At 41.6% G+C, this 15750-nt stretch overlaps 1 protein-coding gene across 3 annotated transcripts; it reads right to left on the reverse strand.

Moving 5' to 3' along the window:
• Positions 1-917: 917 nt before the first annotated feature.
• On the reverse strand, positions 918-14893 carry atp6v0a1a (ATPase H+ transporting V0 subunit a1a). Of its 3 annotated transcripts, none has more exons than XM_056401791.1 (22): positions 14701-14893; positions 13343-13507; positions 12581-12659; positions 12278-12375; positions 12037-12165; positions 11172-11254; positions 10473-10599; positions 10290-10372; positions 10112-10205; positions 8406-8618; positions 7095-7245; positions 6667-6806; positions 6331-6497; positions 6136-6226; positions 5872-5990; positions 5564-5780; positions 5349-5456; positions 5125-5232; positions 4629-4646; positions 3990-4107; positions 3652-3823; positions 918-2107 (listed from the first exon to the last, which is right to left on the reverse strand). In XM_056401791.1, the coding sequence occupies exons 2-22, from the start codon at positions 13457-13459 to the stop codon at positions 2014-2016; spliced, it is 2526 nt and encodes an 841-aa protein (XP_056257766.1). In that variant the 5' UTR covers positions 13460-13507; positions 14701-14893; the 3' UTR covers positions 918-2013. The 3 variants fall into 3 exon arrangements, with proteins under 3 accessions (XP_056257766.1, XP_056257765.1, XP_056257767.1); XM_056401790.1 differs by having other exon boundaries at positions 4629-4673; XM_056401792.1 differs by lacking the exon at positions 4629-4646 and having other exon boundaries at positions 14701-14892.
• Positions 14894-15750: the final 857 nt, after the last annotated feature.

The following is a 15750-nucleotide window of genomic DNA, read 5'->3' on the forward strand; positions in this document are numbered from 1 at the left end:
ATTACACAATAAGTGACATGTTAAAGAAAAGGACCATTATGCGCAAAATACATAACTGTACATGTATTTCCAATGTAGTCAGTGTGCTTATGGGCAATTTCCTTTTAGTTTGCCAAATAAATTTCCAATATCCCATTTCAGGCACAAGGTTCAGCTGCAGAGCAGGTAATCAGAACAATCCAGTTGTCAAAGACGACTGTAGGTGCTTTTATTACAACTTCCAACACGCAGGGGGAACTCTCATTTCTAATGGACCACTGCCGCACACAGCCTATTCAACAGCACCACCAAGAGGAGCAGTAACATAACTGATCCTGAACCCAGCATACAGAGTTACAGGAGCTGCCTCACTGTCATAGACACCTGCAGTATTTTTGATGGACCGTGTAAGAGAGGTGTTGATTAAACTGGGAGTATTTTTAATTTTATTTTGTTGCTTAATATAATGACTGTTAGCTTAAGAATAAATGCCACTGTATATACATTATAACATTTATCCTCTTGTTAATTCTTCTCCACATTTAGGAGGGAATTATTGTACTTTTACCACATTTATTTGACTCCTGAAGTTACTAGTTATTATATGGTAGATATCAAATAATAAATCTGCTTTTCAAATAACCTGTCTTTAATTGAGTACTTACTTTGATTTGTGAAAAAAAAAGAAAACTGCCAGCATTGTAAGGATATTCCAACCTTTTTTTTTCCTTCCTAAAATAAAGTTGAATTTTTGCTTCTATTTTTGATACTTAAAGTTCAAGTTCTGCTGCTTCTGTTCTTTAGCTTTTGAAAGTAGTACTTTTATTTGGTCTTTTAGAGTGTGGTGCTACCTCTAACTAACATAAAGACTTCTTTACTTTAAAACTTAAAGCTTCCTTTACCACTGCTGCAGAAAAAAATAAAACCAAAACCACAACTTAAACCACCTCTTTCCACTTTATTGACAAAGAGATGCACATTTAATGCGAGTGCTCAACCATTTCCGAGGAATTTGTTCTATTTGAACATGTCTGCTGTATGCCGCTCTTACTCCCTTCTAAGTGTGAGGAAAACATTCGAAACTTTTCACATACAAATGAAATCAGTATAAGGAACAAAAAAAGAAAAAAAGAGCAATACTGACAGTGTCAAATCATTTTAGCGTGTTCGTTTGTTATACAACATCCACCTACTATCCACCCACAGATTCTCTCCGTTCTCTCCATGTGGATCGACAGAGAGAACGGCTCACTCAACACAAAGGGCATCAGAGCACAACGCGAGATCAGTCAGTTTATCTTGATTTTCAGAGAACGGACCGAAGTCCTGATGGAGGTTCAACTGTATTCCCTTTAGACCTTTATAGCTCTATGTGCGAGGTCAGTATGCAATGTAAAAGGAGGTGTCTGCGTGTGCAAAGTGGGTGTGTGTGTGTTTTTTTTGTTGTTTTTTTTAAATAAAACAGATGAGCTCTGTGCATAAGATGTTGATTGCTGCTGAAGAATAATGCCAATAACAAAGAGAAAGAGACAATCCAGATACAGCAATGTGGAAAAGACTTTCTGTCATTTTACGCTGACAAAGCATTTGTCAACGTCATCAGTCAAGAAATTTGCACATAATGATCTGTATTGCAACACTCCCACATAGGAAAAATGCAGGTTTTATAAAGAATTTTTGCATAAATAATATTAAACTAAATAAAACACAGGTAAAACAAAAGGACTTCACCAAGACAACACATATAACAGATTACAGTTAATGCTATTTTCTCTGGAATGAATGAATGAATGAATAATTAAATCTTTTCTGAGTCAATGTTCCAAATTTAGGTATTGATTCTGAAAATGATGAGAAGTTTGAACCAAATGGAGTCTGACAGATAATGTCATGAAGGTGTGATAACTCTCAGGATATTGGAAACTGCATCACTAAAAAAAAAAAAAAAAAAAAAAAAAAAAAAAAATCTCTACTCAACAACCACACAGATTCTCAAGAGATGAGTGACATTAATAGAAGAGGAGGAGTCAGAACTCAGTCTTCAAACCTCCCATCCAAGATGCTTTCGAAGGTGAAGGGGAGGAACTTGAAGCCCTGGCCTGAGTAAAACTTGTTTTGGAACTCCACCCTGCAAAAGAAAATAAAGATCCAATCAGAGAAACAATGACCAGGAAGCCTGGTACACGATAACACAGTTGGGCAAATGGTGATGGTGGGTGGGGGTAATGCTGAGCAGAGCAGTTTGGCTGATGACCTCTGCTCTTCATTTCACAGTCTGCACCCACCTCCACCCGCTTATGTCTATGTCTCTGCTCCTGCACCCCGGCCCTGAGGGCCAGTTACCTAAGCCTCTTCCCGTCTGGAAAATGATCAGGCTCTATTTTTAAAAAGGCCAATGCTAAGTAACGGCTGGATGACCTTTTAGCTGACGACCCACAGATACCTGCCATTCCATAAGTCTGTCTGTACTGGACATAACTTCCTACGCTTGTCCTTGCCAAAATGCTGAGACGGTGCCAGTGTTAAGAAAGAAATCAGAAAGGATACCAAGATATTAAGACTGAGTCATTCCTAAAATTTCTGGGCCTCATTTACTTTTTAATCCCATAGACACACTTGTATCCTTTTAAAATGATAAACTCCAGCTTACTACTGTGCATAACTGATGCATATACTGCAAGATAGTACATTTGATGGTTAAGGTCTCCATGATATCTCAGCAACTGCAAGAATCTCTACAGAGAGTTAGAGAGGTCAACAAGCACGTCCTTTGACTCCCGAAAAGTAAAGTGCTGTCCACCTCAACTTTGGCAAACAGACCAAGAGTCTGTGGAAATAAAATAATATGATTGTTGTTTTATTATAGGCTTCCGTGTGTGCAAAATTGCCCGATTGTCCCTGAAGGCCATTGAGTGAAAGTCACCCTGCATTACTGCATAAAGGACAATTATAGAGAAGAGTGGCTGCAGCACAGGCGTGCTCTGTAAATGTGCCAGTGGATTATGAAACCAGGATGACATTCAGCAAAGCCAGACAAAGGCAGTGATAAAGGGACAATAAAGGCTCGTCTGTGCCATACCAAGGAATCACAGACTGCTCTGCACATCACACACACGCAGCATAAAATGGAAAAACACAACACTGACGAGAGCTGGACATGTTCCAGGTCATGAGCCAGGAAAGTGAGTGAGTGATGGGGAATCACAATTTGTTGATTTTAATTAACACAGCCTAGACACAATGTGACACTGATGGTAACTGGCAGTAAAGCCCCCCCCCGCCCAGATGTTGGAACACTGAGGTACTATAGTTACATAATCTGTTTTGGTACCTCTTCCTTAAGTTGAGAGAAATAGACTGAACTATTGTATTAACTCACTCCCAAACAGAAGCAGTTGCCTCTCATCTGTTCATCCTTTTCTGTGCGCCCACTGAGAACCAGTAAAGTTAAATAAACCTCTAGCCTGCAGATGGAGCTATAGCTCTTTGGTTTGCAGTGCTTACAGTCATTTGACTGTAGAGTCCTCCTCTTTAACAGTTTTAACCCAATTTAAAACGCTTTAACATCAATATATACCAGCATCAATTAAAAAGAAAGAAAAAAAACTAAACTAAATGCAATATACACATAAATAAAAACTATTGCAACAAACAAATGCATACTCATCTTACCAGTGCAGTCGCAGTGCGTGCAGGAAGGCAGACAGGCCCTCCATAATAAGGAGAATGGCAACTGTGAGAACAGCAAAGAAATAAAAGACTATGGCCAGAAGGACAAAGCCTCCCAGACTGCTGCTAGAAAGGCCAATGTGCATCACCATGGACCACAGCACCTCCGACAGCTCTGTGTATGGGAAAAAGAAAAGCACACAGATTTCACTGCTGAGATGAACCTGAGCATGTATGTATTTCATCTGAATGTAAATGGAGTTTGTTTCTCTTTAATAAATGTGTGTGTCGCTGCTTTAATGTACTGATGTCAAACTCGGAGGATAAGAGGTGAGACTTACGTGCATGAGCCAGACTGAGGGCCCAAAGCCTCAGATAGGAAGCAGTGTTTGAGATACAGCCCAGGCAGTACTCTATGGTATGGATTGCCTGATGCACTGCCACATCCGCAAAGTTAAACTGTGGGACACATAACATCAAAACACACACGTCAGTGTGACACTCTAGAAAACATCACAACATCTCTACGACAGGTCCCGAGGTCTGGATAGAAGGTTCATTGTGTGTGCATATTTATTCAGGTAAGTGACAGGAAAGCCATTTGCCCCTGTAGATCAGCAAGCCCCCCCCCCCAAATTAAAAGAGGCAACATCATCTTAGGACCTTGTGAACCCATAGTATCAACCGCCCTCTGCTGATGCCTCATGCACACCACCAAGACTGTAAGGGAAGCACCGGCCTACTGTCGCACACCGCTTGAGGAATCCCTGCAACCCGTGTTTTCCGACAAGAAACTCCTGGAACACGCTGACCACACACACCGACTAACACGGACACGGCTAAGAGCAGCAGGCAATGGTTGACAGCATACGTAGACAACAAAGCGAGGGGCGGAAAGAGACAGAAAAGCTAGACATGCAGTTTGACAGGAGGGGGGGACAGTTTAGAGGGTGGAGGTGTAGCATGAGCTCCTGTCCTACCTCTTCTTCCTCGCGGGCCTTGAGAGCAGGTGACAAAAGGCAATGCTTGGTTATTGACAGCACGCACACACAGACGGACAGACAGACGGTAAACAGTAAACAGGAAAGTAATGAGAAACAAGAAGAATCCAACATTAGAAAATGGCAACACTCTGCTCACATGTACTGTCACTGCAGGTTAGAATGAAATGGATTTGCAGTTTAATGGCTAAGCCTTAAATAATAACTAAAAAAAAAAACTGACACAGTGGAGCTTTTTGCCAAACCGGACCTTAATCCATAATTGATGTTTTTCATTATCACAGTGGAAGTGGAAACATGAGGTATCCGTTTCTCTTTCCAACTGTGTCTGAGCGACTGAATTATTCAAAGTTGTGGGTAGATCCGATAACCTGTGTAACCGTTGGCCTGCCGTTACTCCAGCTTTGTGGGCAAGTGGGAGCGAATGCCGTCGACTAGAAGACGGCGTTGCTTGGTGAGGACGTGTCTCTTTTACCTCGGGTTCTTCCTCCGAGTGCTGCGAGAGCTGGTCATGCTGGATGATTTCAGCCTCATCCTCGGTGGGCCCGTTGCCCACCCTGATCCCTCCAAAGTTCTGTGTACCCTGTCACACGAAGCAGGTAAAGAAATAACAAAATTAGAAAAGGATTTATTATCAAGTGCTATGTTTATAACTGTATTAGAATACTTTATTCCATAGAGTGTTAGCAGGCTGCTTACCAAATGTTTCCGCCACAAGTACTGTCTCCGCAGAACCAGAGTTTTCACTATTAACATACAGGGAACACATGCCAAGGCGATGACCACCAAGAGTGATTGTACAGCCGCCTACATATCCAGGGGAAAGATAAAAGCACAAAAAGGACAATTTATCTTCCTGTGGTTGACTTGAGGACCAAAGGATGGATGGATGTAACCGACGAAGTGTATCTGACCTGTCCTCTGTAGAGAGGTTTGTTACTGGGGTCGTTGTAGTTGAAGAGGAACATGTTGATAAAGGCAATGAGGAGACTGGGAGCATCCCTGGAGGTGCGCGCATCGTACGCGACCCACTTATAGAAGACCAGGATGACGAGGTAGCCAAACAAACTGGCCATGAAGACAATCTCTGGGATAAATCCCAAGTAGATATTCAGTGGCTTCTGGAAATACCTGCAGAGAACCACAAACAGCCCATTTGTCTCCAGAGCAATTATGCACAAATTCAAAGAGGAACGAAAAGCAATGGGGATGAAAATCTCACAGGTGGTTGAAGAGACTGAGAGTGACTCCGAACAGCATGTGGATGACTCCCAGGACAACAGACATCTTCATCTTGAAGGAGTTCAGAAATGTCAGCTTGTTGGTCGCAATGTTCCATATCTGAGAGACAATAAGGGCAAGTTTATGCAACAAATCTTAACACCTTAACTGATGTTTAACTAATATATACTCATTTGCACACATGACATTATATAACTGTATCATTAGAATTAATGGAATACAGATCACAAAGAAAAATATTCACCGGATCGATGCCGATGGGGTATGGCCCTTTAAACACTCCATCTATTGCTGGGTCCAACTGCAAAACTTTATTGCCTTCAAGTGTTTCAAACCTGAACAGATGACCACAGAAATCAGTTTTCTGACTTGAATTACTGCACAGCTCCAACAGGCCATGGTTAAGGCTCCAGCAGTCATTACCAACAGTGACACTCACGTCCAGTTGCCTCCTGCTCGAGAGTCGAACATCGGCCTGACACTCCAGGCAGAGCCAAACACGTTGAGGGACTTTGAGAAGCAGTCGTTGTAAATGATGCCCGTGTAGACCGAGAAGATTCCCATCAGCAGAATGATGTAGCGCCCCGCAAACACCATACTGAACATCTGCCGCAGAATGATTAATACATTTAGATCTCAGGAAGAATCTCTGAGCAGGATAAACTGAAATCAAATGGGTTTCTAAATAGCTTCATCTCTCAGATCAGGGGCTGGTGGTTTTATCACCAGTAAGGATGGTGTAGGACTGATGAGATGGCAATGATGGGATCAATACCTCATTATCGTTCTTCTGGGCCATCAGCCTGCTCTCTCTCAATACAAGGTACAGGGCAGCACAGGTCATGAGAACGCCGTGGCCCAGGTCGCCGAACATGACCGCAAATAGGAAAGGGAAGGTGATGATGGTGTATGGTGCTGGAGACAAGAAGGTAGGGAGGCAGGCAGGCATCACATGAGAGGAAGGTGGCGGGGCAAGTGAAACAACAAATGAGGGACGCGTCATGAACCGCAGCATGTCCCAACAAGGTGATAATGGGTGATGCGGCAGTGACTATGGTTCAATACTACAGTCAGCTGGGTAAACAGACTTTCTGATAAACAAAAAGCTCAACTGGCTTAAAAGATGAAGGATAAGACTGATTGTCTAAGTAAAGACAGACAGAGATCTAGGAATGAACACAGAAAGGTTTGGCACATTCTTACCAGGGTTAATCTCACGGTAGCTGCCAATTCCATAGGCATCCACAATGTTTTGAAAGCCTGAGGTGAACTTGTTTGTCTTGTTATACGTGGGCGGGGTCTGCTTGGTCTGCATCCTATTGAGGATGGAAGGCACAGTGGAGCCGCTCTTTTCCTACAACGCAGAAAACAATGTCATGCATGACATGATAATGTCAGACATTAGCTTTATTTTCACAGACATGAACTACTAGAGCATTTCAGAGATGAACTTCTTTCCTTCTTTCTAACTTTCTAATCTTTCCAAAAATTGGATCATTTTCTGAGGATGCTGAAAGCTAACTGTACAGAAAAGAGAGTTATCCTGCTGCTGTCTCAGTTTATATGATACTCCCTAATTTCCCTGAAGAGACACTACTTACTGCTTTAGAAATTTCATATCAATAAACTGATTAAAGATCATGAAATGTATCTATCTTGGCTGAGGCTACACAGCCTGCCAGGACAGCTTTGGAGAGAGGTGGAAGATGTTGAAGACGTGACGGTAGCATTTAACTTTGCTCACTGCAGGAGAGCTTTTGCAGTGTCTCGTTGGTCCTACCCGACATTAACATGTGTTTTAGATGATCCAATCACAAGTGGACAGCTCTAAGTACAGATGTGAATGCTCCCAAGATGCAGTGAGGACACGATGAGATGTATTTGTTGAAGGCTGTATATATTATGAGTGATCCTTTACAGGTGGGATTTGGTTTGCCTGTAACACACTAGGGGAATAGACCCAGTCTGTACTGTTAAGATATTTCTTCTTATTTTAATTATTTTAATTTTTGGCAGATTATGTTAAAAACAACAATGAATTTAGTCTTTGCAAACGGAACTGATGTCTGTGTTTATCTCCATATAGAGCAGGGAAGTATCTCCACATGTGGAGATGCATTCTAATGCCAGGTGTGAACTCGTGTGCTTAGAGATGTCCACCTGTGATCGGATCACCTGAGATGCCCGACATGAATGGGGCCATTCACACCTCCAGTTGGTGGAGATTAATAAACCTTCATTTGTAGTGGATAAACTGATATTTGAGTGCACACAGAAGCTGGAGTGGACTGCTGGCTGAAAAAACTGTTTGTACTGACGTAGTTTAGACCTGCTGTTTTCAGACCGGTTCTGCTTCATTCAACATATGACCAGGTAAACATGAACCAGACTCTAGAAGCTATCTAGAAAAAGCAGGTCTTTGCGTGACTGTGTCTAGAAAATATAAATTAAACCTACTAAATGGTGGATAGGTTTTTATTAAAAAGGTAAAATGCCTGTGGCTCAGTTACTCACCGTCCCCCTGCGCAGGGCAAACTGGATGGAATCCAGGTCAGAGACGGGACACCACACCTCAGCGATCAGACACTTCTGGGTGACATCAATGTTGCAGAGGTTGAGGGTGTGGTAGATGGCCTTCATTTTCCTCACCTTGATGAACCACACTCTGACTGTCTTGGCTGCAGCCTGCAGGACCCTCTGCCTGTGATCCTCGGTCTGGTTCAACACCTTTGGGGGCAGACGAGAGTGGAGGTGGTTGAGGTCAGGACGAAATCTTTTATATGATTGTATCATAAGTGGTATTCAGGCTTTTTCTGATTTTGTGGCACATTTTGTTATCCATCTAATGTGGTTCTATCTTGGCCAGGACAAGAAAAGAGATTTTGAATTATTACAAAACATCAACACCAATAAATCTATCAAAATAAAGTTGCAGCTGTGTGGTATATAATGTGTACTACAACCAGAAAAGGCTATCATAACAAGAAAACTAACAACAGCAGCAATGAATCACATACTCCTTCATATTCATAGAAAGGGTTTACATTTACTGGCACTAACTCATACGTGTAGTGGCTGACTGGTGTATGTTAAAACAGGCTGTCTAATCCATTAGGTTTTTCCCATGTGAGATATAGGATGTTCTCAGGTATGCTGCTGTATGACTCACATTGTAAGCCAAGTCCCATGATCAGCAAATGGCAGGATATTTAAACTCTGCCTACAGGCACAGTCTCGCCTGCTGTCGAGGGGCTTAATGGCCCACACATAGCTGATTGCTGGCCAAATAGCTTGACATTCTTCATCATCCACGCTGTTCGGTCATTCAGCTCTCACGCCCTCGTAGCGACAGGCATAACACTGCATCCACAAACACCAAGACACACATTCCCCCGAACCATACAAGTATCAGGTATCTGTCTAATATGAGCCGTTACCGTGGCTGCAACGATCAGTCATCTTACAATATTTGAGTCACACAAAATCGACACAGCTGGCTCACTGAGTCAAATAGCATGTGGGACTGTACCCCAGGCTGCAGTGAGTACAACAAATGGGAAGGAATTCAACACTGCAGGCAATACTAAGTGTAGTTTTTGTGGCGAGATCCTGCCTGAGGACATTTCTCTCTGTAAATATCCAACTGCAATTAAACTAAACTCTGTATCCTGCGTGGGTTGGAGCTGGACAGCTGACATGTTGATCAACAGCTGTAAAGGTTTACTGAGCCATTATTTCCCTCACAAACAAGAGCAGGGTGGCAACAAGAGAGGGCTGCGAGGCGGTATCTGTTGGTGGTGTTGATAGGCGCATTTGTCATGGAGGATGTGGTGATTTCCAAAGCCATAACGGTATGAAAAAAAGAAAAATGGAAAGGAAGTGAACTTATCACACTTAAAAGGCCCACAAATCGTATTTTCTATTTCATTTGCGCAACCTAAATCACATTAATTTACTGCTTATGAGAAGCCTACCAGTCTCAGAAGCTGGGCTGAGAACAAACTGCAAAGAGCAGATGTCTTCCTGTCTTCATGCTTTATGAAATTTCCTCTATGGTCACTTTCCAATGAAGAAAAACTTGCTGACCAGACAGAAGCAAAAAAAAAAAAAAAAAAAAAAAAAAAAAAAAAAGAGAGAACTAACCAGTTCTCTCTGTTTTTGTGCAAGTTGGTGTTTATGAGTCAATGGTGCATGGGTGTTTTCCCTGCCAGTGAATTTACCATTTGCAGGTCCTCAATGCGAGCATTCACTCCTGCTAGCATCTCCTTCCTCTCCTGGGGTGTTTCTGGACACGGGTACAAAGTTGCTCTGAACCTGAGGACAGATGAGGAAGTCCAGATAAGGACCCGTTGGCCAAGAACACTTGAGTAATTGTACATATGTTGCTGATTCGCTTACCCCTCACAGATCTTCTTGACTCTATTCTTCAGCTGGTCTCCCTGGAAGAAGATGATGAAGACAGACTTGTGCACCTGGTCGCCCTGTGGAAATGTCATATAGTTAGGAGAACACTGAAGCATGCATTATATCTGACCAGACTTAAAAGACTACGACACATTTTAGCATATTAACAGTACTGACCGTGGTCGGGTCTTCCAGAGGATCTTCTATGTCTGCCTGCCTCAGAAACACATTTCCTCTGCAAACTCTCCACAGCATCCTCTCAAATGTGGGGATACGTTCTCTGCCAATGACTCCAGCTACAAATCTATAACAAATGGAATTACTCCGTCACTATTGTTACTAGTTACCTACACTCGTACAGATAAAAAGCACTATATAGAAGCTAAAAGTAACTTTCAAAATAGTTGTAATTCTCAGATACTCACTGCACAGCCTTAACAACAGAACAGTTACTCCTCTTTAAATATTTAGTATGTAAAGCTCATGTCATTACTTCTGTCTGAACAATTGAGACGGGCCTTGACAACTTCAAAAAACCTTTATTAGTCATGTACACTCCATAATTAAAAAAAAACAAAAAAAAACAACTTACACATTTTTGTGTAATTAAGAAGAGCTGATCAGGGTAACAACATTTAGTGCAATGTCTACACTAGTAGGGACTGTGTTAGTGAATGCGAGTTCTGAATGGATTTGCGGTGACCTTTGTCACCTGTTTCAGCTTGGCAGCCTGAGCTGGTGTGTGGGAGATGATTGGCTAGTTGTAACTCTACAGTTTCAGGCACAGATGGCTCGAACCGCACAGACGGAACCGGAGATCTCCGAGAAAAGCTTTATCCTTTTAATATTAGGAAAAGACCACAAAAACTGACTCACCCCAGTCTGAGAGGAGCCCCTCTGCTGACCTCATTGGGGTCCAGCGGGGCGGACGAATCCTCCAGTAAACTGGGGTCCTCCATCTGGATGAGAGTCCATTAACAAAATCATCAGTTATAATGGCAACACATAAATTGCTGCCACAGCATTAGCAGACACATGCACTTGTGAGCAGTGCTGTTACAAAACCTGCAGGACATTTTATTTCAATGAATGTTATGAGATTTGAGCAGAAGAGAGATAAGGAAGCAGGGCCAGAGTTTGCTTCCAGCACAGACTGTGAACTTGAACCAGTTAATGGCAGAACACCTATGTGTTTGGCTAAATGATTCACCTCAATCAAAGCTCATAACATTGTAAAAGATCACTCAACGCTTGTGAGGGCTGTCAAGGGGAACTGATGTTGGGCAAAGGTGGAAAGGCGAGGATTTTGCTCTGGCAAATAAACAAAGTACACAGAAGCAAGTGAAGCAAAGTACTGTACAGCAGTGGGATTACAGTGAATTAAATGGTGTGAATAAATGGTGTGAATAGACCATGGTCATGTGAGCAACTATAAACGATCATGAGTGAAAACCCCCTTTGCCAAATCAAGCAGCAATAAGTGGTCCTTTGTGTGTGTGTGTGTGTGTGTGTGTGTGTGTGTGTGTGTAAAATCAGAGCATCTTATCAGCAGAATCTGTATCACACCAATGCAAAGCTGAGATGACTGAGTTCAGGCTGCAACTGTTTAAACTCAAAACCATAAGCAACTACCTACAAAAGTAAAAGTCTAATTTTTCTTTCAGGTCACCACAGTGTTACTTCAACGAAAGACCTAGCACACTGTTTTGCAATGCGTGTGTGGGTGCGCAGTGAAGCTGACCTCATCAAAAAACTGTTGCGTGCGACGCAGAATGTGCTTGAGCTCCGTGAGTTCCAGGAAGTTCTTCTTTAGGGCTTCTTGGTTAGTGTTTATTTCCTTCAGCTCATTCTCAAGCTTCTCAAATGTGGCCTGTGGGGAGACATACAGAGACGTCAGCCGAGGGAAGTGGCAGGTGATAGAGCTCAATGTTTATCTGTCAGAGAGAAAGAGAAAGAGAGAGCGAGAGAGAGAGAGCAGTCACCTCCAAGTCGATCATGTCTCTTGGGAAGGGGACTTCAGGGTTTTCTCCTGTGTCAACTATTGGGATGCTCGCCTTTTTTATTTCTTTCTCCACGAACCCTGCAAGTGAGAAGTGACGAGGTAAAAAGCAAGGCACATTTAGCTAATGTACATGTACTTGTTTTATGCTGGACAAAGAAGTGCCTCTCCTGTGGATATTAAATGAACAGCATTTGCTGTGGGTTAGGAAACATGAGTTGCAGCATTGTTCATTTCCAGCCAGGGCAGGGGCAGCTCTGGCAAGCTATACCTAAAGCTCACTTACTCAGTTTGCGATCCATCTCTTCACATCTTCGTACTTCATTGACAAACTTTCGTTGGAACACGTTCACATCAGGATTTAGCTGCAAGAAAAAAAAACAAAATCATAATTGAGGGTCAAGCTAAACAACGTGGACTGCGAGATGTATACCTATGGCTGCAATACTTATAATTTAATAACTTGCTCAAATTCTGCATTGCTATCCATTGACAAACCTTCCATTAATAATGTTTTTTTTGAGAGTCTATCAATAACTCTTTTCAGAATTGTAAAAACAAACATCAATTTCTTATCATCTTTATAGAAATAATTATTATTATTATAGAAATAATTATACTTTTTAAACTAATGGAGGATGTCGGAGTGTAATTTGATCAAATGAATAGGATAGCACTGTTGATGCACAGACCCACTCTGTTACAGCCCATCCAATACTCTAGCACAAAGCTTCCCTCTGGGCCCGGCAGCAACGGGCTTTCTCATGCGTGGAATGAGGGGTCAGCTGTGAGCACATGATGAACATGATGCAGAAGGCATGCACTTTCTCAACAGTTTTTTACTGATGGGATTGTTTGTTTGTTTTTGTTTTTTTTTATCACCATGAAAGATGGTAGTGATGACTGAGCCTTTACACTGTAGGTACCACTTTTGGAAAGCAAGATTTAGTTGGCAGAAAATGGCAAATCAAAGCAGAACCTGTAGTAAATAATGAATGAGTCATGAATTGATCCGGAGAGCAACAGGATGAGACACAGGTGGACTTACGTCACGAAACTGCACCATCCCAATCTCTCCCAGTTCACTAACACAACAGTAGGCAGCTTCTGACTGGAGGAAGAGCTGAGCCAGCGTCATCTCTTCACTCCTGAAGAGTTCCCCCATGTTGCTCAAGAAGGTGAGCTCTCTGCAGCCTTAAATCAATCAGAACCTCTAGAAATGGAATAAATAAAGATATTGTCCATTAGTGACAGTGAAATATAAATAAATTTGGCTTTCAGCTGTAGTTATAAAAACACCTGACACGCTAGTGTAAAGAATCACTAATGAAGGAGGCCTATATCAGGTCGGTGTTAGTTTAGCACAAGTGTGAGAAGTTGACATGTGACAAAAAGAGAAAAGAAAAAAAAAAAATCAGTTTGCCCCATGCTGATCCCATGATCAGTGCAGGAATGTTATGCTGAAGGGTTTGATCTGTAATAATGCAATATAACAACAACACTGTTAAATGGGCTGGATTTTAACTGAGGAAGTAAAGCACAGGTTAATGGTCTATGTGGGTAGAATGCAGTTTTTCATGTCTAAAGCTAAAAAGGTGAAGACTTTCTCAGAATATCTTGCAGCTAAGCAGCACAACCACCTACTGTAAAACGACCACACAGGGCTTATCTGTGGATTACAAGGTAGCATGTGACCTGTAGCTCTAGTAAGCCCCAATACATCAACGCGAGTGCACATTTACTGCCTTAACAGGTTTGTATAGTTACAGCACGAAATCTGACAAAACTACAGAGCTTGAATATGTTGTGTTTAGTTCATCGATAAGCCAACACATCAGACAGCTACTAGTAACTAGCTTAGCTCCCTGACCACAGCAGCTTCACCTGTCAAAGCTGGAAATGTTGGAGAGCTAACAGTTGACAAATACATCAAACTGTAACTGTTGTAGCTACATGGACGTAGATCAAACAAAACTATTAACATCGTATAATATAAATAATGCCGCAAAGTCAGACACTCAAAGCTAATTCAGCGTAAACGTTATTTAACCGTAGCAGAACAATTATTAGTTGACGGGTGCTAGTCAGATTAGCAAGCGTTAGCAAGTTAAACTTCATTATTAAGAACAATATAACGTCATACAACAGGATATTAACTGTTGTGTTATTAATATGAACTTTTCACGATATCAGAATGTTAGTTAGCTAACTCAGATGACAGTTAATAGCTCAGTTTGCAGTTAAACGAGTGTGGGGGGCTAACAAGATAGCTAATGCTATATTAGCGCACCTGCTGTTCAATATTTTAACTTAGCCCATTATAATAACATTAACGCTCAATCGTTTCTAGTCTCAGTAATCTTAATATAATTGTAATCAAGCAATATATTTTAAATGTGTCCTTACTGTATAGGTGGATACCCTGTTTCTCCTCTTAGTTTTCCGTCTTGGTTTCCTGTTCGTTGTTTGTTGTGGACTGATCGTTGGTTTGAAGCCGACAACTCAACCAGTATCGACCTTTCAAAGAGGAAGTGTTGCGGCAAGAAGAGTGGATGCCTCCCTCTATGAGGCCAAAATCACATGAACGTCACCAACCCTCGTAAACTTCGGGGGGCGCTGTGAAGTCGCAGCGCTAGCCTTTACTCCTGCCTAATTAATACGTTTTATTTTGAATGTCTTCACCGGAAGTGTTGTTGTGTTTCCTTCGTCCCCCTTGATGCCCCTGAGGTTGATTTGTAATCCTGAATGTTCAGTGCCTCCCAGTGGATACAACACGTAAACACAACCCAACATGTTGTAAAAGTATGTATGTACAATATATACAGTATGTATGTATTTATTTATTTATTTTTAAATTTTAGTTGTTTTGACAAGAATAATGCGCATTATTGCTTTAAATGGCACCCCAAAGAAATAATGAAACAACAACATTCATACACTCAACAGTATATATTCACTAACACTATAACACATGGTTGTTAAATTCAGTCCATAATGAAAATAGAGTGGAGCAAGGGAGGAATGGAATCGACCATCCGCTTAAGTCTGACGTGACGTGTCAAAAACGTTTGGTTTATACTGCATAATTTTCATAATTATTTCATTAAAGATAAGCTCGGTGTGCATAGAGCAACAAGTTACATAACACCAGCACAATATACAAAATGCAAGAATAAGTAAAAGTCAATAAAAGAAAATTAGTTTACGTTGTTCTGTAGTGGTCAGTGTTAATATATCTTTTTTAACTTTAATTTTGAATGCTGAAACCGGAAGTACTGCTATGCTATTGTGTCTACCTTGATACCAGTTGAATTCAGCTGTAGTTGCTCGCTGTGGCCACTAGAGGGCACGACAACTTCTGCGTAGTTAACTAATTGTCGTAACGCACATCGTAATTATTTCGGATAATTGGTCACTAACTTTGTGCTGTAGGAAAAGTTACGTATTGGTGAAGCT

This window comes from Seriola aureovittata, chromosome 17, assembly GCF_021018895.1.
Source record: "Seriola aureovittata isolate HTS-2021-v1 ecotype China chromosome 17, ASM2101889v1, whole genome shotgun sequence".
Classification (NCBI taxonomy): Eukaryota; Metazoa; Chordata; class Actinopteri; order Carangiformes; family Carangidae; genus Seriola; species Seriola aureovittata.